General features: G+C 41.2%; 3 protein-coding genes across 5 annotated transcripts; 2 read left to right on the forward strand and 1 right to left on the reverse strand.

Annotated features, from left to right (window-relative positions):
- Positions 1–229: 229 nt before the first annotated feature.
- anp32b (acidic (leucine-rich) nuclear phosphoprotein 32 family, member B) lies at positions 230–13,177 on the reverse strand. 2 transcript variants are annotated; one of them, XM_080722080.1, is made up of 7 exons: positions 12,711–13,177; positions 8,969–9,118; positions 8,702–8,824; positions 7,705–7,897; positions 5,301–5,422; positions 5,124–5,211; positions 230–981 (listed from the first exon to the last, which is right to left on the reverse strand). In XM_080722080.1, the coding sequence occupies exons 1-7, from the start codon at positions 13,002–13,004 to the stop codon at positions 899–901; spliced, it is 1,053 nt and encodes a 350-aa protein (XP_080578206.1). In that variant the 5' UTR covers positions 13,005–13,177; the 3' UTR covers positions 230–898. The 2 variants fall into 2 exon arrangements, with proteins under 2 accessions (XP_080578206.1, XP_080578205.1); XM_080722079.1 differs by having other exon boundaries at positions 230–984.
- Positions 13,178–17,200: 4,023 nt separating this feature from the next.
- hemgn (hemogen) lies at positions 17,201–19,928 on the forward strand. Of its 2 annotated transcripts, none has more exons than XM_080722081.1 (4): positions 17,201–17,358; positions 17,790–17,880; positions 18,654–19,372; positions 19,520–19,928. In XM_080722081.1, exons 1-4 carry the CDS (start codon positions 17,295–17,297, stop codon positions 19,612–19,614), a joined length of 969 nt encoding a protein of 322 aa, XP_080578207.1. In that variant the 5' UTR covers positions 17,201–17,294; the 3' UTR covers positions 19,615–19,928. The 2 variants fall into 2 exon arrangements, with proteins under 2 accessions (XP_080578207.1, XP_080578208.1); XM_080722082.1 differs by having other exon boundaries at positions 17,790–17,868.
- A 744-nt stretch (positions 19,929–20,672) lies between these two features.
- trmo (tRNA methyltransferase O) lies at positions 20,673–23,950 on the forward strand. The gene is made up of 7 exons (XM_080722073.1): positions 20,673–20,837; positions 20,929–21,092; positions 21,385–21,559; positions 21,724–21,881; positions 22,046–22,476; positions 22,609–22,801; positions 23,522–23,950. Exons 1-7 carry the CDS (start codon positions 20,749–20,751, stop codon positions 23,737–23,739), a joined length of 1,428 nt encoding a protein of 475 aa, XP_080578199.1. The 5' UTR covers positions 20,673–20,748; the 3' UTR covers positions 23,740–23,950.
- Positions 23,951–27,370: the final 3,420 nt, after the last annotated feature.

The raw sequence follows: 27,370 nt of genomic DNA on the forward strand, positions 1-27,370 counted from the left end.
GCTGGTGTTCCTGTGTTCTTTTACTTGAGCTGCTAGAGACTAGAATTCCAAGACTATTGCGGTCTCATGTCCAGTTTCCACCAGGCAGTCAGCACACGCAGGGTGCATCTGAGCAATACAGCCAATATGGCCACCACTTAATTTCTTCCTACTGACACTGTGAGTGTGACACCACAAAAGCACAGCAAGTAGGAAGAGAAATAGAGCAAGAGAGGGGGAAAAAACCTCAAAATGTTAACTTTTTATTTACAAAGTTGTTTTCTTGTCATACAGAAAGTAAAAATGTAGCTACAACCTTGATTCGTGCAACAGGCGGCCAACTTGAAAAATCATGGCTCGCTTGTTGCACTGTTGCTATAGCAATAATTTTATTGGGGGGGAAAAATAAGGAACTGAAGGCAAAAAAGAACAAAAAACAAAGACAAAAAATAAGAGAAATAATAAACCCAACGACAAAAATTCAAATTCATCCAACAAAATATTAAAAGCACAGACCCAAAAACTAGATACCAGTCCCAAAGTCCTCACGCGGGAATACATAAAGGAATACATAAAGGGGGATTGACAGTGAAATTGTGGAATGCTGAGTGGAGGGCTGCCTGAGAACCTTGGGGCCTTGGGTTGGGTGAGGTGAGGGGGGAATCGATGGGGAGGAGGTTTGGCTCTCGGGTCCATAGGAAAAGGTGTATGTGTGTGGGGGGGGACAGCTCCACTCTGCCCACCCGTCCGGTACAGTTTTGCTCCACAAAAGGAGCTCAGAGCTGGGGGAGAAACGTGGAGAAGAGAGGGCGGTTGGTGTGAGCTGGAGGGGGAAGGTGGGTGTTTGAGGTGGAGGTTGTTTGGGAAGTGGGGAGGTAAGGGGTCGGTAACTCTGTAGGCTCTCATCATCATCTTGCTCTTAATCGTCATCCTCGTCATCATCATCCTCGTCTTCGTCTTCTGGATCTCGCTTTCTCTTCTCTCCTTTTCCGGCTGCTTCTGCTTCTGGAGGAAAGTAAGACCCCCTTTAATTACACGTATACAATGATTCTACAAAGTAACAATAACCATAATATATCAGCAAGGGATGCATCCAGGACAAATATCTATGAAAAATAACATGAATTGAATTGGTTTTAATATTGATTCAGAGTCTAGTCTATTTAGCCGTTTTGTGTACTTGAAAGAGTTGAGGAATATCACGCGCCTTGCACATCGTGCCATTTTGGAGAAGTATGGTTTAGATCAATAAGTTGAACAAATCCACACCATAATGGGGGCACAAATATTTGTCATGGCATAAACTAATAGCGACTGCATTTCTAACTTTTTAAAACCTTGCAGTGTCAACATCAAAAATGCCACAAGCAGGGGAAACAGAGACACTGGCAGAGGAAATTGGGAGCTACAGGGTTTAGGAGAGTGGAAAATAGCTCCATAACGATTGCTAAATATTTCAAAGCTCTATTGCTAATGCAGATGACTCTCACTGGTTCACTTAGACTCAAATACTTTTTTGACTGTGGTGGGAATTATGCAATGGGGTCAAAACATTTATTGGCCAGGAGTCGATGGGTCCTACTGAATCCCCACAAATAAATCAATGGCAATGCATAGACTGACATGTCTTAGGGTTGAGCCGGTTGACATTGTCAATTGTCATTTTCTATGTAAAAATTCCACACTTTTCAGATTCAGATTTCCGAGTAACGGTTTTAAAATCCAGCTGTTCACATCTGAGTTACATTCTGACTATGTATGCTACTATGTTACCAAATAATTTCCATTAGATGTTTGCTAGGTACTATAGCAATCAAGTATTCAGTTAATAGTACCAAACACAGACATGTTCCCATGCTAAAACATCACAATGTTATTCCGTTATCGTCATGTATAACTACCGTCTACCCTTAGAGTAACAGGAGGCATGTTCATGTACAGTTCTTCGGGGAAGTCCATTGATATTGCTTACATTGTCTGTTATGTGATATGCTATGTGTAAATATGTAGATACTGTACGACGTTGTCTTGTCTTTTTTATTCCTTCTTTTTTTCTTCCCTTGCCCCCCCCCCCCCCCCCCCCCCCGTTCTTTTCATCCAGTGTATTACACCTCTAAACCTGTGATAAAGATTACAATTCTGCTAGATGGAGTAAAATGTACTGTATTCACACTTGTGAACACTGAAAATGAAATGGTTTAACTAATTGTTATTTGTTAAACAGTGTCTGTGCAGCCATGTTTATACATAAAGGTATGGTTTCCTTACACTGAAAATATTAGTTTTCATCTGATAACTAAATCACTATACATAACTCAAAAATGTTCAAACAAGCTTAATATTTGGTTATTTGGTGATGTCATGTATATATGCGATCCAAAGATAATGACACATTTCTTTTAAACTAATTTGGTTGCGGATGTCTGGATTTGCTACAGTTATAAGCCATTTGTGGAAAGCCATTTTGCAGGCATACAGGCAGCTCTGTTTTTACACATTTTTATATTTTAGAAAACCTAATAGGCACAACAGCCTGAAATCAAAAATATTTTTCCATAGGCTCCTATGTTTTCAATTTCCAATCAATTTCTCATACTATGCTGAATGCTGCTGGTTAAAAAGGTGCAGTAAGTGAATACTATCAGAACATAGAGCTTTATCTTTTTTTTAACCAAAACCACTTACACCACCTATAACATGTATCATAAAATAATTGTGTTAAATAATGTGTGTTATCATGAATATCACGATAATACACACCCTCAAGTGTAATATTGCGATTAAAAACACTGCTAGCATAGCCGCTTACAAGGCATTGCCTATGAAAGCAATGATAGCGAGCCGGCAGCTTTTTTGCGACCATCACAGCCGATTTCTTTGTTTGACATAACATAGTCCAACGCCAATTACGGATTTACCATTAAAATCACCTGTGACACAATATTATGACATACTGTATGGTATCAGGACAGTTGAGACCTGCTTATTGTCCCCAGATGTTGTGGGAGTGTTTGAGTGATTTTTGAAACCCATTTTCACCCAGTGCCAATTGACTATGTAATCCTGGGCTCTGCTCCCCCTCTGCCACGCCTGGGGAGACAACAGACTGATCTCATGCTTCCTTCTATGCATGAGTAGTCCAAGTTGCTTCTTTTCACCTGACAGTGGGGATTTTCCCGGTTTGGAAGTAGCGCATGGAAGGAACACATTATTCCAACCGGTTCCTTTCCCCTCCATCAGGAGCCCCCGCTGGCCAGGGGGAGGCATTACAGAGACCAGGATTACTGCATGTTTTTGTGAGGGTATCTACCCTAGGAGACACGAGGAGAACATACAAACTCCACAAGAAAGGCCCTATCGCCAACCCCACCTAGGGTGTGGGCGCTGATGATGCGGAGGAGGGAACACGCCCCCAGCGCCCCCAGCGTCCCCCTGCGGGAAACGAACCCAGGACCTGGGTTAAGCACCGTTGGTCCGAACAGCTTAACATTCACCAGGTTAGCCTTCACCAGCGTTGGCAGGTTAGCATTCACCAGCGTTAGTTTTACTGAGGTTAGTGTTACTGAGGTTAGTGTTAGGTTTAGGTGTACATGTATCCTCATCCCTACCATATGTTGTGATGTTATATAGCTGTGTTTTCACTACAGTGCCAGAATGTTTCCAGCAAAACCAAAATATGGCAATGGGAGATACCATATTCACATGCCCACCTTGAGAGCAAAGGTTCTGGCATTGCCTAATAAGAGACCGTTTTCATTTGTTTATTTTCTAATGGTATAGTACTTTAGTTTATACTCATGTGAGAGTGCTAAGAGGTGACAGTAGATTGTAACTTTAATCCATCAAAAGAACAGAGGATAAGCGAGCAGTTTTCTCTCTCTCAACCACTCATTATCACGGGGACGCAGGATAACAGGTGGAGTTGGCAGTTAATTCTGTTTCTAGCCTAAAATCTCATGTCCAAGACGACATCTTAAAATGTCAACATTGCAGTTTTTTTTACGGCCACATTAAATCATACAATCAAGACAGCTGTGTGTGTACTGACACAATCCCTTTATTCACTGTGCATGGCTTTCTCTTTTCTCTCCCTCACCCCCTCTCGCTATAAACATCTTAGGACAAGCCATCTTCTTCATGCAACACATTATGTAAGTTTCACCTTTCTCAGAGACTATTGTCAACATTGCTTTGAAGCATTTTTGTCACTTAACACTTACATAGGACAGTGGTTCTCAACCTGTGGGTCGGGACCCCCAGAGGGGTCCCCAAATTATTTTGGGGGGGTCCCCAGATGATCAACTTAATGTGAAACATTGTTTTCTCACTCAACAGTGAACAAAACAACATAAAGTTTAAGTGTATAGAGGGTATCTGAGTCCGAGTTTGGGCCGTTTTTGAAGAAAAGAAAAATTGTCAAAAATGTTTTTTGGACCTCAAAATATTTATTAGGCATGATCGCGATCGCGAAATTGCATGTTTAACCCCCATATCAACCCATTCTTTCAAACATGGCAGCCATGTTTGTTTACATCTGAAGAAAACATAATGGCTGCTATATCATGAATGCCTGAACGGATTTCCAAGCTGATTTCTTTGTTTGAAAGCTGTGAACAGCGTGCACACACGTGGGTGGTGCATGATCTAGGCATGGGCGTGCACGATCCGTGCACTATGAATTACATGGAAGTCTATGGAGACCATGGCATCTTGGACCTTCAAAGACATTTAATTGATTGCAACTTAAGTGTTAAGCCAATCTTAATATACGATTGTCTCTAGATAATGCAATATTTATTCTCTTTTCTTTTTATAGAAATTACAAACCAAATTCCCCTTTAGGACACTGATTACTTGAACTGAATTAAACAAAGTGGAAATATTAAAAAGAAAATTGTGCATTTGTACATTTGGTGAGTTAGGATTTGTGGGGATTCAGAGACTCTGTTGGGCACATAAGAGAGGTTTTGCGATACGATGTCTAAGAATTACCATTATGGTAACAGGTAATATCCTCCCTAGCTTCATCTCATCACCTACAAGATAAAACACACATTTGTGTACTCAAAAACAAAACTGGTGTCTATTGAAGCGCCTACAGCCTCACAGATTAAAAGTCTGAAAGACAGACAATCAATACATACCATCTTCATCATCATCATCATCGTCGTCGTCGTCGTCGTCATCGTCTTCGTCGTTGTCAACTGCTCCATCCCGACCTAAGTCTCCCTCCTTGGGGGGAAAAGGACAAAACCTGTTAGAAACAATCCTCCCGGTAGAAAGCTTTTACCTAAATCAACCACTCAACAGCAAGCTTTCACCTCTTCCTCTCCGCTGACCTCCTCGTCATCCTCTTCTCCTTCTACCTCCTCTTCGTCATCGTCGTCGTCGTCCTCATCAAAGTCTTCCTCCTCTCCGTCCTCATCCTCCTCCTCCTCTCCCTCTGCAAAAACAGAAAAAACCTTGAAACCACATCACTAGTGAAAATACAAGTGCACAGCCATGTTCCATATAATGACAAATTTAATTTTTGGATGTTTTTGTTTGTGTTACATTTTCATGCAAAATGTTTTTGAGCGGTGCTAACCGCTCCTACATCTATCTGGCTTGTTGTGTGTATGCAAGTCCGTCCGTCCTGCAGACTTGCTAGAGTAATATAAATGATAAGACAAAATGTGGACTAGTTTTAAGTGCCCAAAAATGTGGATGGCAGTAATATAAATGGTAAAACAAAATTAATTTACCATAGAAATTCACTGGGAAACATTTTTCAAAAATCTCAAAAAGTATAAACATTTATAACGAAAAAATACAAGCAATGATAACTGTGAACACGTTGAAGTTTGAATGAAATTCGTAGCTCAAAAACAAAAGAGTTTTAGGTGCCAGAAAATGTGGATGGGACAACTAGGGGCCGATGCATACTCCACTTGTAGAGCCTAATCTATTTAGGTTCGGTTCGGGGAGTCACAAAATCTTGCCAGCACTGAACAGCTGAATTAATGACGGTACCCGCCCCCAAACCTCTGAATGACGTCATATTGTAGTTTAGACAGAGCTCAACCAAAATAAATTCAGCTCTAAAAGTGGAGTATGCATCGGCCCCAAGTGTCCTCGAGTCCACAATTAACTCATAAAGGTTACTGCTCACTAGGGCTGTAATCTAGCCGTGTTTTAGGGATTCGAACTTCGGGGGAGATTTTCCGAACGGACCATCGAACCTTCGATGTTTAATTAATTGAATAAAAACCGAACAATCGGACCATCGAACGTACTGTACCTTTAACCAGCTAAAACAGTGTAGGAAATGTGTTAAATGCGCTGTTTTATCCATTGAAAACACGTTGATGCGTGACCGCATTAACACGTAGGCTAACACTTGGAAAATCCAATCCAATCTGAGAAAATGTTGCGCTGTTTGTTGACGAACAGGCTCAATGTATGGCGGAGTTGCACGGATGATGATCGGAGCGCGTGGCGTTCGGGCTGAACTGGTCTCGATGTAACAACCCCAGAAATCGCATTATAGATCCTTTAGGGGTTTGCAATGAAATCCATCTTTGCTCATGCTAAGGAGAAAGGCTGTTTAATCTTTGGGTGCGTGGATGGGTGTTCGCTGTTCGGAGCACAAACAAGTCAGTATCTGCCCAGCTCAGAGTGCTCTCACTCTCACTGTCATCAAGCGTGTGTCAGCGAGGCTGGTTCGCAGCCCCAACAGGAGCGGAACTGGAGCGGAGGACGGTCCTTGATCACTCCAAGCTGTTCTGGCGCATTTTAAAACTACTTTAACGGTCACCATTAACTGTTCGTGTTTACCGGTAGGCCTAACTTATTTCGTATTTGGCTATCTCTACTACTGTGATATTCTCCATTAACTGTTCGTGTTTACCGGTAGGCTTAACTTATTTTGTATTTGGCTATCTCTACTACTGTGATATTCTGAATAGGCCTATCACATTCTGATAATTATTTTTCGTGTAAAAAAAGAAAAGAAAAAAAAAGAAAAAAACCTGAACCCATTAATTTTGAACTTCGATTGCCAACGTAACGAACGAACGTTCGAATCCCCGAACGTTCGCTTGCAGCCCTACTGCTCACTTCACACTGGGTGTGATTTTTATAAAGCCCTTGGGTGATTGTGAATGTGTTCGTTTTTAAATCCCTCCCACACAGGTTAGTAACTTGTGCCTTTCAGATTATCATAATTTTTTTTTAATGGAACTATAAAAGAAGATGTTGCATTGAACCTTGGAGAGCCTGGGGGTAGCAGTAGTAACACTTTAGAACAAAACTGATTTGAACTGATTTCATGGTTTTATTTGATTGATAATTTGTTTGATTGATTACGGGGAATGCCTACCAACAAGGCACTGTGTATTTATTAGACCTCTGCCCGTAGGTTTATTAACAAGCCTGGTCTGACTAACCTGTGCAATCATATCATATATATTATAGCAGAGCATTAGTGTATAAACTAATGATCAGTCCATTCAACTGCACAGGCTCGCCCAGGGCTCTATATTAAGCCCCCTTCTGTTGTCACAAAAAGAAAATCTTTCCAGAAAAAAGCTGATCCACAAGCTTTTGTGAGCTTGTAAATAGCATTAAAATACATTTGTCAGTCTGTGCATTATGTGGACATGGTTTCCTTTTCAATCACTTCTTTATTACACAGTGTAGTGGTAAGAGGGGATTGACCGAATTATAAGCTGTTCTCTTTCTAACCTTCGTCATCGTCGTCGTCCACTCCGTCTCCGTCTACCTCTCCGTCTGAGTCAGAGGCTTCTCGGTCCTCCATGTCATAGCCGTCCAGGTAGGTGAGCTGTGGCAGCAGTTTGAAAACACTCTCTCTGTAGTCGTTCAGGTTCGTCACTTCACAGTTGAACAGATCCAGGCTCTTCAGGTTGTCCAGCTTTTTCTGTAAGTCAGGAGGCATAATGTGATAATTGGTGGTGGCTGCATCATTTTGGTAAAGCACATGTGTGCATTGAATGCTTTGTATTGAATTGTGTTTATCCGTAAGCAAATACAGCAAAGTGTGTGTATGTGTGCGTGGGCTTAAGAGCTGTGACCATTGGCCATATGATTTTTATGTGCATGTGTGGATATTGTGCACATATCTATAAGTCTGTACTGTTGTCAAAGTTTTCTAGCCATTTGTGTGTGTGATACTATTGTGTTTTCATCTTATTTTACTGTAAAGGCACTGGTGGGTGAGAAATGATTGGCTCCACTTTGTTCCTCTGCTACTCTCTCACACACACACACACACACACTGGGGCAAGCAAGGGTTTGTGTAGTTAACTTATGTAAGGCAAGTGCCCAGGATTTTAGCGGCAGCTATAAACAAACATTTAGTGATTTCTACAAGCATAATGTTTTTTATGCATATGCATTATCCAGTTACCTATGTTTATTTTTGCAATAACGTAAATACAATGATCTACATTGATTGCTTACATAAAGCGTGGGGAGAATTGGAGACAGTCTCTTTAGTGGGTAGTTACAGTATACCTTCCACTATGGTCATTTGCTGCACTTTATTTTATTAAATTTAAGGTGTCTCAGACAAGTCTATATGTTTATTATTGTGAGCTTGTTCTGTGTATTATGCATCATGCATCACATGCAAACAAAAATGTCACAGAGACATGAGCAAGTATTTAATTAGCATATTCATTATGTCCAGTCATTAAAAAAAAGACTCATAAACACTACGTACCAATGGTTCCAACGTGCTGATGTCTTTCAGTTTGTTGCCGCTCAGGTTTAGATGTGTAAGGAGTGGGAGTTTCTCTGCTAAAACGTCGAGGCCACCGCTGATTCTGTTGTCACTCAGCTCCAGCTGAAACCATGCAAGAGGAAAATTATTAATAATTATCCTTCTGTTGCCAGTTCTTAACCTGAATTTCCTTTTTACCCAACCCTTCACTGTGAATAATTGCACTTTGAGTGTACATATAAGAAAGAGGTGCACCAGTGCGTTTACCTTTTTGAGTTTTCCTAGTTTAGGCAAGTTGGAGACTGAGATTAAACCAACATTTATCAAACTGAGGAACTCCAGGTTGATAAATTCAGCTGTGAGGCCTTCGATTTTTCCTTCATTTGACCGACAGTTGTCAAGAACAAGTTCTCGTACCTGGGGAATAAAACATGAATTACCACATGAAAAAGACAAAAACATAGTTTATGATCTTCATCTGAGTACTCATCATAAAACTACAATAAAACTAAATGGTTTGCAATATTACACAAACATGCTTACATTTACAATCCAGCCCTATATTGCGTTGATCAGAGCAATGCTCACTGAGTTATGGCCATTTGAACTGTTGAATACTGATTTAGTGCCCCTTGTTGTGTGTGCTATTTATTATTTTTTTTGTCACTATTCTCTAGCCTGGCATTGCCAGCCTGATAATGTGGATTCACTCACACGTTGAATCCACATTATCAGGCTGGCAATGCCAGGCTAACTGTGCGCATAGCAGACTCATGAACTGTATTTGTGCCAAGTTTAGTCAGGATTGGAGCAACAGTGTGCTTGTGGTCACTGGAGGCCCCTGATGTGACCATTCTGACAACAGACTCGCCCTGAACAGTGTTTGTGTCAAGTGTGGTGCAGATCGGCGCAACTTGGCACCCAGGGGCCCCTGGCGGGGGCCTCCCTGGTGTGGCAGACCCCTGGACAATGTTTGTGCCAAATTTGGTGCAGGTTGGAGCAATGGTGAGCCTCATAACTCCGGATGTTACATTTGTTGTGACATCCACCGTCCACCCCTCGCAGGCAATTTTAATATAGGATAGGATAACACCCTTTTGACTTCAAATAGGCCTACATGACGTCACACTAAATGTAGCATTTACAAACAAGACGTATGGGTAGGGTAAGCAAAAAAACAACAACAAAATAATACCATGACGTAGAACAGTGGTTCTAGTGGGGCCCAGGGACTCTCACAGGTTTGTAACAAATGGAACCACATTTGTACACTCAAGAGTTATGGGGGGTCCTTGAAATTAAAAAAAGAACCACTGGCCTATAACACAATAAGGAGTGGTTGTTGCTTCTCCACAGTTAGTGTGCAATTATTATTAGAGCGCCTTTAGAATAAATGTCAGAACACAACATGTTTCTAGGGTAGAACATTATGATAACACTCCCATCAGTTACTGTGTGTGAAGTTGCGCAACTCGCAGTTCGTGTTCGACAACAACTATGGCCAACAAGTTCTCAGACGTCAAAGACCAGCAAGGTCTGACTGAAGTTAAATAAAAAATAACGAGTGTTTGTTTTATTGGATTATCCATCCAAACGTGAATTAGTCGCTCGGGGGTCTTTGAATCAGCTTCCACGAGAATAATAAAATATAGGCTACACAGAATGTCGCGTTGCCCTATCCGCTCCACAAAAACGTCATGTTTACACCGGTCTATGGTCGACGTTGACACTTTTTAGTTATAAACACGTCGATTTTTGTTGAAACATCATTGGTTCTCAAAGTGGGGTCCGGGGACCCCCAGTGGTCCATGAAGGAGTTCCATGGAGTCCCCAGCTAAATGATAGTTTGGAACCAAATGGACCATTTGGTTATGTATGTAACAAGTGTACAAATGTGTTTCCATTTGTACACTCAAGGGTTAAATTAACATTGATTTTACCATCTAAATTGAGGTCTCAGAGACACAAGTACTATGGGGGTCCGTAGACTAATGCATGTCAAACTGGGGGGTCCTTGATTAAAATGGTTGGGAATGGGAATCACTGCGAGAGCCGTAAAAATCTTCTCTGATGGGGATCCCTGGCATATCTTTTCAAATGGGGGTCCGTGGGCTAATAAGTGTCAATGTGGGGGTCCTTGACATGAAAAAGTTTGAGAACCACTGGTGTACATGAATCGTAAGCTCTGCGTTCCCCTGGCCTGCTGATGGGAGTCATTAATGACAAACGCAGTGGTTTGTGTTAGCAGGCTGGCTAACATCATGCTAGCTAGCCATTGATGCCCTTTTAAACGCTGCGTGCTGTAGTGTGTTCAGTGCTTTGTGTGCCCGCCATTAGCCGCCCAACACCAGCCGAGGAGACAGGGTGGCGAAAATAGCCCAGTAAATCGTTGTTGTTTTTTAATTCGCAAAAATCACTTTTATTGGGGAAGTGGAATGCCTTGACGTCGACCGAACGACCGATAAGACTATAATTTCATTTTGTATCATCGCTCCAGTTCGAATGGCGGAGGAAACGTTCGGAACGGAAATTTAGTGAAAAACAAAGATGGAGAGAGTTCCTTTCTCCAGAGCTTCAAAGACGACAGAATGACAACATGGCGATTCCTGGGACACAGTATGCAGTTCTCTGAACACTTAACACAGAGAAAGGGCTGTTTCCAGACACTTTAGACCGTAAATTACACGTCGCTTGAATTGCTTTTGCGACGATAAGTTGTATTATTTTGTGCATGCGAAGCAGCGTTATGCGGAACGTCGAGTTTGGTGCGCCCACGCATCGAGCGCTGTGTGTGTTGCACGGCTCTCGTGTCATCCTAGGAGGCTTGGTTCCTTATGAGCCACAAGCCAAAAACACCGACTCCTCCTAAACGACACAACAATGCAAAGTTTATGTTGTGTTCGAAGATACGTGGAAAGACAAGACTCGTAACGTTATGTGATTTCAGATTTATACGGGGGTGTATTTGGTTTATTTTGACCATTGAAGCAAAGGGGGGGTAATATGGCGGGAACAAAACACAGCCTGTCCGCTGTCTGGATGATGCGAACTCTTTAAACGTCTGATCGTTCACACTTTACGATCAGCTATAAGACGGATCAATATGTTTATGAATGCCACATTCGCAGCTGTTTGGAATAAGCCACGGCTGACATGTGCTGTGGCAAAGGCGATGACTACATATTTTACATGAAATTCTCCCTCTGCAACTTGTGTTGATCGAGGCACGCCAACGCCAGATTATTTGACCGAATAACTTACACCACGATTGCTTACATTGTAACTGTATCGTGCGCGGAAACATTGTCTCAAAGGTTGAAGTGGCCGTGCAACTAATTGGTGAATATATGGACGATTCGTGGACGAAGTGACAGTTTTTTGTTGGCGTAGCTGAAATCTAGGTCTCGTAAATGACTCCAAAGAAAAACACCTAACTCGTGATCGGGAATAGATCGCAATGCATGCCGAAATATCTCACATTTGGATGTATGCTGAGGAGTTTTAAGTGCATTGTAATAAATGCGCCCCATTTTAGCAGTTATGCTAGCCACAAACATGGCTTCCAAGGTCTATATAAAATAAACCCTCTGTGTGAATGCTCAACACGCCGCGGAGAAGCAATTATCCTGACATACTGCCGTGAATAGAAGTTTTTAAAAAAAAATGTGCCACAACGTGGAATTGAACCGTGTGTGCACCACCGACCAAGGAGGCTGCGAAACGGTTAAAACACTGCAATAATGCCAGCAAGCCAAAGAATCGGCTTTCAAAGTAACGATTCAATATAGCTTTTCTCGTCTTGTTGCCCATTCACGCCCAATCCAAGGCAGTATAATGCGATCAGCTCGTTACAAGTATTTTCCGCCCTACTAATGTATAAGAAACACAACCTAAAGCCCATGTGGTCACCATTACGTTAGCTACACAGGTCACTTAGAAAGCAAAAAAAGTAGCAGGCTAGCTCGCTAGCGATAAAACTAAGGGTTGGTTTTTAAAAAGCACGACTTACATCAGACGGTGTCCTGTTTCTTAGCTCCAAGTGGATCCTCTTTTTCATGTCCATCTTACCCAACGAAAGTTTAACTTTTCTCTCTTGGGTTTTGCTGTAATCTTCAGTCCAAAGGCAGAGAGATGCCCTAATGGAGGGAGAATATGGGACTGTATAATCAACTGAGCCAAACGCTAAGTTAGTCGGGGAGAGGAGAAACCATGGAGGGAAACGGCCTGAAACAAAATATATGCTCAATAGCGCCATCTGGGCCATCGCTGGCGTTTCAAAAAAGGCAATGCAGTCACAAATCATGACGCTGCCCCGAAACAGTGCTGTGGTGCAATTTTTATTTCTGGAAAGAAAGTGATATGTTGTAGCATTAAAAAAAGAAACCCCTATGTGTCAGTCAGTTTGAACATGCAAAGGAATTGATTCATGTATCACACAGTGTAGTAATATAATGTGTTTTTTTTATTCGTATTGTTCAAGCAGACATTATTTAATCAATTGCAAATAAAGTAGGTCATAATGTTTAATTTGGTTAGTGCCTATCTAAATAAAAGTGTGATATCTGAAATATGTCCATGACTGGCTGCTGTTTTCCTATGTCTACATAATTGAGAAGAAGCATCTGAATGAAACAAAACATATCTGTGTAAACACTACCTGTTGCCTCTGAACGCCAGATTGTGTTATTTTGACTGCACAATTATAACTACTGTACCCCAGCAAGTACAGTAATGTCAACCCTTTACCCTGGTAAGAAACCTAAGCCACTAAGTACACAGCATTGACAGCAACCATATGTTTTTGCAGCCTCAGACTCAGTCAATTCATAACCATCTCAGTCATTTCTTCTGCTCCATGATCTTACAGACAGCGTTTAAGCAGGGGAGGGGGTCGTATTTGGTTTGCTGTGAAGAGAGCATTGTATATGCACATGGTGAGGGACTGCCCCCGCCCCCCACTGCCCTCCCATTACTTCCTGCTTAGGCCCACGATCCCTCGAGCAGAAGTGGTCTTGTGTGCCTCCCTGTGTCTCGTCTCCATACCAAAGAAAACCACCATCACACATACATTTCTGGGAAATATTGCAATTATGAACCAATGAATTTGAAGTGACATTGGGGAGGCCTACAATATCCTGTTTGGATAGAAATCCCATCCTCTAATGAAGCCTAAAGCAATTCCATGTCAAGCATAAAAACAAACAAAAACATATATATTTTTGATTGATTGATTGATTGAAGACTTTATTAGAAGTATGCATAGGAAAAGGTACAGTTTCATGATGGTACAGTTCACTGGTACAAGGTCTACTAAAAGGAGATCCTAGAAAAGACTAAGCTTATTTCCACAGGAAACCATTAAAGTATCTCATATAACATTGAATGACAGACGAATAGAACACAGTACTATGCAGTAGATATAGTCAGTAAAAAAAATATATTATGTATAGTGTGTATTATGTATAGTGCATCATTGTATTCTGTATGTGCATCAGGATTGACTTATTTTTATGGAGTTAATAAATATTTATATGGGATTGTTTTAAGTAGCCTCCAACCTTTGTTTTCATTTAAATATTGTAAGCCAGTGGTTCTCAACCTGTGGTACTAGTACCACTGGTGGTACTAGAGCCCCCCTATGGCAGTACGCAGAGGAGTCTCCCAAAAAAGAAGACATAAGTGAAATATTTATATTATACGGGGGAAGTTCACACACTTAATAACTGAATCTGGCCAATGTCATCAAATTATTGTCTTAGGAATGCAACAAAAACTAAAATAAATAAATAAAGAAATCCATGAATTCAAGGAATAAATTGGCCTCTTGTGTCAACTGTGCATAGCTGAATAGGATGGGGTAGGTCTACCCACCTGTATTTAAACATCAGTTATTGTGGTGTTACTTGGAGAGACAGATATTTTCTGAGGTGGTACTGGTAAAAAGGTTGAGAACCACTGTTGTAAGCCAACTGTTACTGTTTATAAATTGGTACCTGGTAGTTGAGATAAAGCACCAGGAGAGGGCAGTGTAATGTCAAATACTCCAACTCATTTCATTGTGCAGCAGGGGTGTGTGTGTGTGTGTGTGTGTATGACTTCTGTCCATATGCTGATCATAATCAGCCCACTAGGAAGATGTTTCTTGGTTGTAACTGTCTGAATGTTATCAGCTGAAGTGTAGTCAGTCCATTCATTTGACCTGTTGTATCTCAAGCACTGGTAGTGGGAGTTTTGCTGTTCCTATCCTGTCATTCAAGGTAGTTTGAATAATGAGTGTGTGTGTGTGTGTGTGTGTGTGTGTGTGTGTGTGTGTGTGTGTGTGTGTGTGTGTGTGTGTGTGTGTGTGTGTTTCAGCTCTTTACACACTTTAAATCTTTATATGTGAATTTAATTTATTTAGCAAAGCAAGGTGTTCTGTGTAAGCATTTCTACACCTACAATGTATAACAGTGAGGCACAGGGTCACTATTTGCACCCTGTGATCTTGGAAGTTTGGAACTGCTATAATGTTTTTTTAAGAAATGTGCAGCTGGAAATGTTTGTAAACTGTTCACTCTGTTGGGCTGTCACAGTGTTAGCGATTTAAAAATAAATAAATAATAGAGTTCTCCAGACAGCAGTACAGTAGTAGTGTAAGGAATGTGTACACAGCCCACTATGTAGTACATCTGACAATAATCGTACTGACAGTAGTGGAAAACACTGTTGTACACACTAGTAGAATCCTCAGTGTTCATTGTAAACTGAGAGTGTTCAAATGGACTCTTACAGGTCCATTTGTTTACATTTTGTACTGCCAGTGAGTGTTAAACGAACCCGCAAAGAATTTACAGTGTATGCTACAAAATTGTATGTGTGTGAGAGTGTGGGAAAGTAAAAGGATTATGACAAATGAATATAGGCTGCTGACAATTGAATTTCAAGTAACTTAGAACAGGCAATCAGCTGAATTTGACCAGGGGCCCTAAAGTGGCCCTCGACACCAGTATACCATACTGGCACAGTATACCATACTGATACCAGTATACCATACTGGTGTCGAGATGGTTGGCAGTTGAATGTTATTTAATGTTATTTAGGCTGCTGCTGTCTGTGTGGCTCACACACGCACATCATGCCTCAATGTGCTGTGAGCAGATTGAGAACACGCCTCAGAAACGAACAGAGATAAGAGGAGCATGTCCCCCTACACTGCTCTTGAGGATGTGGCAAGGCGGGAGTTTGTCAGTCTACTTTCTCCTGACTCATTCAAAACAAAACATTTTTAATATTACCTAAAAACCCATGCGTTGTATGTCAAATGTAAATTGTTATTTTGCTTGCTTTAATAGAGACTACGGCTTCAGAATATTTCTGTTATTATGTTCTAGAATCTAGATAATGTGGAGCCCCTGCCATTAAGTGTTAAACTATCAACTGTCAAAATTAATAATTTAATATCAAAGGGACAGTTGTTTTGCCTGAATTTGGGCCTGAATGTTATGTGTTTTTACGACGAACGTGGAATGTGGCCATCAATGCCATGCCTCCCCACAGCAAGGCTTGCAACTGAGTAGCCTCCTTTTGCACATAATCAAACATGGTCTATAATTCCATTAATCTCGCACAAACTTGTTTGTCTGAAGAATGAATAACAGTCACTGTGTAATCTTTCTTACCATTGAGGAGGCCAAGTTGTTTATATAGGCCTACTGTTAAATGATGCATCTCTCAGAGAAGTGAGGAGAAAAGAATTAAACTAAAGTCTCATTGACAGTTACTGCTAGTTACACATACATTTCTTATATATTATTTAATGCAGTGATTTAGGTTAGTTATTTCCATCAAATGTCCCAAGATACTGTACACAAAGAGAAAGAATCTCATAGAAATTCAATTAGACTTGATGGAATTACAGGACTACTTCTTGAATTGACCCTGTTTGCTCTGCTTTGCTTCCTCCCATATCAACAGTGACAGAGAGAAATTGCCTAAATTCAGTCATAGGGACTTCCGCTACAGAGTACCAGTGGTACACTCAGCAGCTTTATTTGTACTGACTGCTGCTAGTAGTTCTCTGGCTCACATCTCTAGAGCACGCACGCACGCGCGCGCGCACACACACACACACACACACACACACACACACACACACACACGCTTATTATTGTCCCCCAGTCTAGTTGCTAACTTAATTAGGGACGCATTTGAAATTCAGGCCTTCTTCCTTTCTTTTTGTAATTGCTGAAAAAGCAAGTATTAATGTTCCCTCTTCCATTATCATGCGTGCGCGCGTGCACACACACACACACACACACACACACACACACACACACACACACACACACACACACACACACACACACATGCACACACCAGCCACACAACCCAGTGCAGACCGTTTTTTTCTTCTTTTTTTTTCTGTCTGTATTGTGCCAACTCCTCCACCTTTCCAAATACGATAAGAGCAACAGAACTCTCCCAGCATTTTGGTAATGGTTAACCAGATAATTTTTTAGGGTGGGAGTCAAAAACTGTCAGAGCTTAATCTATCCACTTTGGTTGTGCTTTCCCCTTCTCAATGAGTTGAATTAATTTGTTCCAGCTTGTCATAATGGAGGAGTCATTGCCAAAAGAGAAACCAGAGGTGGAGCTGAAAGAAGATGAAGACAACCAAGGTAAATAAATAATCTAAAAATATTGTCTGAATATATCAACTACTCATAGAGTTTTAGCATGCCAGTGGATGTACTGCAAGAGTTTAGTTGTGCATTTATGCTGCCACATGTATGGTAATAAAGGTTAGACTCTAGTCTACTGGGATTATTATATGTTTCTGGTACTTATACAAACTATATTATTTTTATCTAAATATTTGAATCCTATATTGTTGTGTTATTACTACTAAATAGAAGCCAAAGTGGCATTTCTTCTCTCTCTCTCTCACACACACACACACACACACACACACACACACACACACACACACACACACACACACACACACACACACACACACACACACACACACACACACACATATTCGGATAGGCCTGTGCATCATTGCGTTCATAATGACCCTGGTTTCTCTGTGTTTGTTCTTGTATAGGTGGGATCGGGCGGAGGTTAAGAGACAGGGATCTCCTCAGGAAGAGAAAGGCTGAACAAGAGGAGAAGGAAACTTACCAGTGGGTTTCTGGGTAAATTTTGTTTACTTTAGACAGTCGATGGTAGGCTGTGAGGGGGTAGTGAATGTTTGGAATAACTAGCATTGGTTCAATAATCATCCCTATCTTTGAAATTGTTTCTAAAAATATATCTTATTATTTATCATCTTATGACAATGTAACTTGACATGGAGCTGGGTTGAACCCACAATATAGTAAATGGTGACTCAGTATTGCGTTCAGCCCACATCCACTTTAATGGATTTAGTTTTAAGTGATTAGGAGACTTGTGAAGCTGTTGCAACTTAACACTAACAGTATAGCTTATCATTGTTCTCATGTTGTTTTAGTGATACAATTTAAGAAATGGTTACACTAACTGTTAGCTTTGCAACAGCTTTGTAACATAGCGGCCACCTACATTTTTGCAAAGTAAAGACTGGAGCTTTATTAATGAGGGTAGTCTTTATGACATTGCAGCTTGCCATAAATGCCATTAGAACATTGAAAATGAGTATTGAGCATGTGAACGGGTTAAACATTTCCCTTGTATTCAACATAAGCTCGCATTACAGCACACTGTAGTTAACAGTGAGGGGTGAAAAAGTTTATTATCAGCAGTCTTTTTGCTTATCAGTCAGTTCATTATTCAATATGGAGCAATAGGAAAACAAAGGTTGCTGCTGCGCTTGTTTGTTATTGACTACCCAGATCCAGGTCAAGGACTTTGTACCAGCACAGAAAAATAAAACATGACAAAGAACTGTATCAGTGTCCAATACTGAGGTGCATTATATTTCATTCAGGCTCGAGAGCAAAAGGAAGAGAGCAAGAAGAGAGGAGAAGAGTGGTACAGGAAAGAGAGGGAGGCCAAGGAAGACGGAGCCTCCACTAGAGCTTCCAGTCCTCCAGGAAGAACCAGGACAGCTTCCTCCAGAGGCTCCTGCATTAGTGGTGGTGCCTGAACCCACACTGGTGATTCCATCACCTGCTCTAACCCCGTTGCTGCCTGTGTTCCCTGACCCACTAGAATCCCAACCGGGGAATGTCCCTGCTGGCCCTGCCCCAATTCCTGTCCTGGCCTCTGCTTCGGTCCCTGTCCTCACCCCTGCTTCATCCAATAATGATGGAGGTCCAGCCCCAATCCCACTCATGCCAGCCCCCGTGTCAACCTCAGTCCCAGGCCTTGTTTCGGCACCAGCACAAGAAAAGGCTCCAGCCACTATTTCAGCCCCATTATTTATTTCAACCTCAGTCCCACCTTCATTTAAAAGTCTGCCCCTTGATAAAGCTTTAGATGCAGGGCCCGTTTCAGCCCCAGCCCCACCCCCACCCCCTGCACCTACACTTGTTTCGACCCTTGATTCAGCCCAAGCTCCTGTCCTTGCCCTTCCTTCCCAGGCTGAGGCTGTCTCCACAGAGCCACAGGGTAAGGATGCCCTTGACCAGGTCCTGATTGAAGACTTGGGCCCGGATGAGAAAGAAGACATCTCTTTTTCACAGGACAAGAGAGGCATTGACCAAGGTATTATTGAGGGAGTTGCTATGACAGTGACTGTCACTTTTGGGTCCTTGCCCACTGAGTATTCTTTTTTTTTTTTTATGAATAATAGTAGTTCTAATTCTGTCATTTCCTCATCTTGTAACAATTTCCCTTTTTTGCTGTTTGTAGATACAAGCCAAGAAACATTTCTGAGCAAGCCTGATGAAAATGGAACATTCTCTCCAACTCTCCCACAAGAATATCGTCCTGGATATTCATTCTAACATTCAGATATTGTCTTTGTTTGGAAAAGGACACATGCCTTGCTTTAGAGATAGGCCTATGCATCTGAGAATTAGATAGTATGCAGACTGTTGGATTGAGCATGATATTTATTCTCGTTTTTGTTTTTGTAGCTTATATATGATATGCTTTTTGCATAGCAAGTATTGCATAACATTTGTGAATGCATATATTTAAAAGAAAAGTGGAAATAAATCATAGTTTACTTGTTTGATATAGTTGTGGTTTTATTGTATTTTATTAAAATTTGTAATAAAAATCAACTGCAACAATTTTGCATTTTAACACTTTGAAATTGTCAATTGTCATTTGTGTTAAACTAAATGTTTAGACCTAATAGATGAAACCAAGAAATTATAGACAAATTAGTAATTGCGTGACATAGCCTATATCCGTTAATCTTTTTCCCAATAACAGATTATAATGCTAATGTTAATTATATTAACCAAATCATAATGAAACCAAATAAGTAATACGTATGAATAATATTGCTGTATAGTAGTAACAGTAGTGCCTATTTTGATTAACTGTAATCTGATCGTCGTCGTCGATTGTCACGTGGAACATTAGGCTACTGTTTGGCCAACAGCAACAACATCCATGCGTCAGGCTGCCTATATCCATTCTGCGTCTAGCATTTGGCAAGACCCAATAAATTCATAGTAAACATTTTGTCCGTGGAACAAAATATTTTTAGATGGGGGTCCGCAGCCAAATAATATCATTTTGGGGGTCCAAAATGTGAGAACCACCACGCAACATAAGTTTTTCAGATAACTGTTTAGGAAGGATAGCTAGCTTAATAGCCTGGGATCAATTCGCTTGTGAGTTGGCATATCCCGCCTTGAGTAAATACGGAAACAGATACTGTACGTATATGTAAGTGCATGTAAAAAATTACCGGATACAGAAGGGCGGGCCCTAGATCGGATCTTAGCACCAAGCAGTAAATAGAAACCAGGGCTTTACAGACTGGCGATGCGAGATAACAGAAGCCGCACCAGCTCGAATGAAACTAGTACTTCCGCATTGAACCAGACCACACGTGTTTGTTTTTAGCTTCGCAGATAAAAGAAAAGCTAAAGCACTTTAGATTTATAAATACTGCTTGTAGGATGTCTCCTATGTGCAATTGTTGTAATGAACATGTCCAGAGACTAAATGAACAAGTTTCTGTGATGCGAAAAGAAATCAAGAATCTCAGGTATGTTTACATCTACACGCTAGTAAGTATGTTAGTTATAAATAAATATGGAACAACATCAGGATCACTCTGTTTTCACATTATTTCACAGGCAGATACTGGAAAGTGCAGTAAGAGCTAATCGCAAACACATGACATCCCTCCAGCATGCTGTTTCAAAGATTGATCAAGGTGGGATGGTTGCCAAATGCCATTCTTCACTACCAAGAAGACCACACATGGACGTCGAGCCACTGGGTGCACTACTAGAACAAGGTAGGCTTAATAAACATACAGTATCATTCACTGTGATGAGCTATTGTTTTTTCCCCCACTCCAGTTATATATTGATAAACTTCGGATTTATTGTATTGTTGTTACCGTTGCCATATGTGTGTGTGTGTGTGTGTGTGTGTGACTGTGTGTGTGTGTGTGTGTGTGTGTGTGTGTGTGTGTGTGTGAGACTGTGTGTGTGTGTGTGTGTGTGTGTGTGTGTTAAATACTGGTCAAATTGACGTGGTAATATCTTATATATCGTGTAACTAATCTTGATTGTGTGACATCATAGGAAACATCCAGACAGTGCCCATCGGATACATTAGTTCATGTTTCTCTGTGAAGAATGGGACCCCTAGACAACCCACCATCTGTGGGCCCTCCAGAGCCACACTTCGGATCCAGCAGAGTGTGTTCAGTAATCCAGAGCATGCTTTGGTCGGTCTGGAACACTACTCGCATGTCTGGTAGGTGATGTCAGTTATTATAAAGGGCTACACAATATTGATCAAACAAAATCATATTGTTATTATTCTGACATTTAAATTAGAGTTTGAACATCTTGACCATAAAGGTGGAAGAAGGTCTTGTATATTGTCTATCTATTCTGTTTGTTTGGTTCTTCTCACAGGGTCATCTTCTTGTTTCACAAAAATGGACACCTTAGTTACAAAGCCAAAGTGAAGCCTCCCAGGTTGAACGGTCAGAGGGTTGGCGTGTACTCCACACGCAGTCCTCACAGGCCTAATGCCCTGGGCCTAACACTAGCTAAACTGGAAAAAATTGTAGGTAGGTATCACAAACACAACAGTGTGTGTGTGTGTGTGTGTGCGTTTCGTTGACTAATTATCTGTTTCTCTATGTTTTTGTAGACTTCCACACACGCTTCATGATTGTGCTTATAGAATGCTTAGAAAGACACTTCATCTGAACAAACAAACTGTTTTATTCAGGTGACACAATATACCTGTCAGACATCGACATGATTGCTGGCACCCCTGTCCTGGACATCAAACCCTACATCCCAGATTATGACTCCCCCCACAGTAGAGTGGACATGGAGACATCAGACTCTGGCCCGCCTGAAGAAGCTGCTGTTTCATTGGACAGTATGACAACCTCCCCAAATCTTTCTAAAGACTCAAGGAATTTGTCTTATGGAATAGATGCGGAGCAGAATTTAGAGGCAAAAAGAAAAGGCATACACTGCTGTGATAACTCAATCTCAAGTGACAAATTCGATGTTAATTTTCAAACGGAGGACGATGTCTTGCACTCATTTGCTCCCGATTGCAATGCCCCTCTTTCCTCCTTGCCCAAAGACCTTCAAACTACACTGGACGAGGTCAAGGCCTTTGTGACTCGACACGATGACCTTTCCCAGGTCAGAGAGAGTGTGTTAATTTTTCTTTTGTTATTATTGTTATTGTTATATTTTCAAAATTGCCAAATAAGAATTCATACATTTGTTAGCAATACAAATAAAGTATTTGATTCTTGATCTTTTGTTCTATAGTGCAGGGTTTCAGACTCCTCTAGGCCCAAGCTGCCTGACTCGGTGGAGGATAGTCATGGGCCTTGCTATGGAGAGGAGGCCTACAGCACCATAGCAGCCTGGATCAGGGAACCCCCTGTTGCCAGTCTGGAGGTGCGCTTCACCCCCCATGCCCAGAAGGAATTGGATGAATTCCTACCTGCATGCCCTTCAGGTGAGCCAACATGTGTCCTGGACTATCGACAACAGATTGAGTAGCACACCTTTAACAACTGTAATTTACAGAGTTTCCAGTCTCTTCTGTCATTCTTGACAAAAGCTATGTAGTGTGTGTGTGAGGGGTGTCCCTGCTTTGTCTTTCTCAGCTATGCTTGACCAGAAAAAACATTAGACCCCTGGTGTAGAACAAATGTCACAACATAATACACTATTCATGCTCAAAATAAACAATAGGACAATGAAATCGTATACAACTCATTGAATGAGCCATGCAAAATGAATTATATGGCCTAATGGAAAGTTAACTACTGTTTTTAGAATGTTTATTTTTGTCTCCACTAGAGGGTGCCATTGAAAGAATAATGCACATTAATGCTTCAATCATTATACTAGAATTGCTGCTGTTGAAATTACTTAAATACTATCCACTACAGGAACGGTAAAATCTTGATATTTCGACGTCCCATTAGTTCGACTAAGGGTTAGGTATAGTTTTACTGAGGTTTGGGTTAGGTTTAGGCATAGTAGCATTCACCAGGTTCACATTCACCAGTTTAGCATTCACCAGCATCGGCAGGTTAGCTTTGGAACTACTTAAAACCTTAAAGGTTAATGATATTTTATGGGAAGACATTTTAAACACTGTTCTGGAGCAATTGTGACTGAGAGATACTAATCAATACAGGCTACTGACTGTTTTTCTTCTACCCTGTAGAACCTTCTGGAAGCGGCAGACCCAAGTTCAGGTTTCTGTGCAGTTCAGAAGAGGCAACTACAGCCATAAGGGGGGTACTGTCAGCGGACCCTCGGTCGGTGTACAGAAGAACACGTTGCGAAGACAGACTATTCTACTTCATTCTGGACACAGCTGACATCACCTGCTGGTTCGGACAAGGCTTTGCTGAGGTGCTGCGCGTCCGACCTGTTGAATAAAAGTCTGACTGTGTGGAGGAGTCCCTTAGGAAAACAATTTCTTGAATTAATCAGACGTCATAGAATTACCTACAACTTAAAGAAGAAATCAAATCCTATAGAAACAACAAAACAATTCCTGAATCTAGAACTAATTTGTTATTCACTTGCTAGCTAGATTCACTTGCTTTGCATTGTCAGTGAAAAGAGAAAGAGAACTCAGAGCTATATCAAACCCTAAATAAAAGAAATCCTTGCATAAAAATGTATAAAAGTGTAGTTTGATCATTTGGGATCCCCGGAAATTGGGGTAGCAGAACATTTTGCTATCAGGCCATATAAATAGAGATTCCAAGAAATACTGTGTATTGTCATGGAAAATAAATCATGTTTGGGCTTGCCTGTTACAAGATATATTCTTATAGAATTCTATTTGGTTTTAATTTTTATGCTGTTAGTTACTTGGATGCTACAGCAAGTTCTATTAATCCATAAAACTAAAATGTAAAGATCCTGTGTGTTGTTACTTCCAATTCCCTACTGGTTCTCCTGGTAAAAGTTGTAATTAATTTATTTGAGAAGGTGGTTTTTCACACAGACAGCACATTCAATGGCTGGTCACTTTATCATTGTTGAATGAGTGGAAATATTTATTCTTTGGTCTTAATTTATTACTGCTACCACTCCCCCTCCAGGCCTAGCAACAGCAAATCACTCTTAAGCCATGGCTTTATGGTGTTGTTAAGTTACGTCTGTCTGTTTGTGTGTGTGTGTGTGCATGAGATAGGTGAGAACGGTTGAGCCTTTAGATGCACTGAAATCTTGTCGATTTGCACCTAAGCTCTTCATAAATCTACGATATGGAGATCCACCAGGCTATCCTGAAGGCAGATTTCCGGAAGGTCAGGGGGCTGATTGAATCTGGGGCTCCTGTCAACTCCAGGGACAAGGAGCAGAGAACACCTCTGATGCTCTGCTGTCTCCATGATGAGGAGTCCTGGGCTCTGGGAGTGGCTCGCATGCTTCTTGTTCACAGGGCCTGTGTCGGCTTACGTGACCAACGCGGCAGAACCGCTCTCGTCTATGCAGTCCTGTATGAACGCCCCAGGCTCACAAAGCTATACCTTCAAGCTCTGGATTTTGACCCAATTTTTACTGATGAGTGCGGTCGTAATGCTTTGTGGTATGCAGCTCAGAGTGACAACGGGTCCATCCATGAACAGGTACTCCAAGCAGTGAGGCAGTACAGTCTGAAAATGCCCCAGCTTCTCACCACAGCCACTGCCAGCTTTGGAGGTCACAATGAGGAACAGGGTCATGGTCGACAGAGGAGGGCAGTCGAGCACAACGTCACCGACTGTTGCTCTGTCATCAAGGACAAAGGACAACCTCTTGCACAGCCAGGGAAAAGTTTGCCTCCATTGTTTAGGAAGAATTTACCCTACCAGCCTCTGGCTGCAAATTTATGGGCTAAGAGGGAGATCTTCTACAAAACACTGAACCCACCAAAAGTAAAACCAAAGACAAAAGCAGACATAAATGGTCAACCAAAGACGTGGATGAGGGAAGGAGAGAAGAGAGATGGGAATAAAACAATCCCCTCTATTTCAAAAGACTGGAAGGTGGATTTGAGGAGCCTGATGGAGGCGCTGCAGTGTCAGACAAGCCCTACATACAGGTCCCCAGCTCAACCCCGATCTCCCACCGTACCAAAGCTGATTTGTACATCCCCGCAGGAGGACACCTTGGCAGGGACCCAGCATCACTGTGGACGTCCTGCTCCGCCAGCGGAGACCCAGAGGGAGAAAGATGTCCCTGGATGCTATCAGTGAAAGCTTGCTGAATGATAAGAAAGCTGTGGGAGCCTGTCACTGCAGTGTGTCAGGCAGTCCAAGCCTCCAAGGGGTAGTAGTTATTTTATTATTTTAGTTCTGTACCTACTGAAATGTTATAGCCTACTCTGTACATTTCCTTATTCTGGGAGGGAAATATCCTTAACAGTATTTATACTCACACACACACACACACACACAGAGTATACTGTATATTGTTTTATTTGACACTTGCTTTGGCAATGTAAACATATGTTTCCCATGCCATTACAACCTTTTTTTTATTATAATTTTTATCCCACAATTTTGTAACCCATTTTTTCACCCAGACAGTGTCAATTGCCTATGTAATCCTGGGCTCTGCTCTCCCTCTGCCACGCCTGGGGAGACAACGGACTGGTCTCATGCTTCCTTCTATGCATGAGGAGTCCAAGTTGCTTCTGTTCACCTGACAATGGAGATTTCCCTGGTTTGGACGTAGCGCGTGGAAGGAACACGTTATTCCAACCAGTTCCTTTCCCCTCCATCAGGCGCCCCGGCTGGCCAGGGGGAGGCATTATTGAGACCAGGATTACGTGCATGTTTTTGTGAGGTTATCAACCCTAGCCCTAGGAGACACGGGGAGAACATGCAAACTCCACACAGAAAGGCCCTATCGCCAACCCCACCTAGGGTGTGGGTGCTGATGACGTGGAGGGAGGAACACTCCGCCAGCGCCAACAGCGTCCCCAGGCGAACCCAGGACCTTCTAGCTGTGAGGCGAAGCGCTAACCACTGCGCCCAATCCAGGTGTCAGCCGACAGCTACAAGCAACCCACTGGGGAGGCGCTCGTTGGCACAGTGGTAAAAGGTGCCTCAGAACAGCTAGGACATAAAGTGCTCTTAGAATTTACCACATATTATTGTATCTATTTAATAATACTATTGTATCTAGTAACATGTAAATATTATTATATTATTATTTCTTGACTTACCTCAGTATTGTAATCATTTTCCTGAGTTGATGTTTTCAGTTTTCTTGATACAACATATTCATTTCTGTACATATTTCTGTAAATAAATCAAAAGTTCTGAATATAAAACTACTTTTGTCTGTTCTTTTTCTGTTAGTGTTGTTTTTCTGACATGCTGTTATTGGGGTTATTTGTGAAAATAATGGTATTTAATATCAAATGTCCAGTTTTAAGAGATAAAATGTTATACAGATGTAACCAATCTGTAATTTAAAGCATGTTAATACAATGTAACTCAATTGTTTCCCTTTTCTTTCTATTGGGAACTGTAGACAGTAGACACTGTTCAGTTAGGAACTCTACTGGTTGAAGAGATATTTTACCCAAGTGGGCACTGTCACACTGCACTGATCAAAAGATTGTAGCTTTAAATGAAAGAATTACTATTAATATATATACTAAACAAGAATAGTTGTCTTACTTTCAGTATATAAACACGAATAGTTGCCTATTTTAGTCCCTAATATTCAAGAAGGGAGTACTAATATAAACAAGAATAATTGTCAATATTGGAAGACAAGGCTGAAGAGTCGTCTCAAGACTCATTTCCTAAATAGGTAAATCCTAAACTCACAAATATTTGAGACATTAAGTATTGCAATCTTCTAATCCACAGGCCTCTGCTTGCTCTTAAATCAGTTTTATCTTGAAGTTCTTTAATAGAGGTTATAGTAGTAGTAAGTATTACATAATTTGAGATAGCTTTCATTTATTTTCCATTGGATGATCACATTAGATTGTATTTTAAAATAAAATGTTGACATTGTTCCTATTCTATTTCATCATTGCTTAGTTTCTAGTTAAATA

The sequence above is a fragment of the Nannobrachium achirus genome (assembly GCF_963921795.1).
Source record: "Nannobrachium achirus genome assembly, chromosome: 3".
NCBI lineage: Eukaryota > Metazoa > Chordata > Actinopteri > Myctophiformes > Myctophidae > Nannobrachium > Nannobrachium achirus.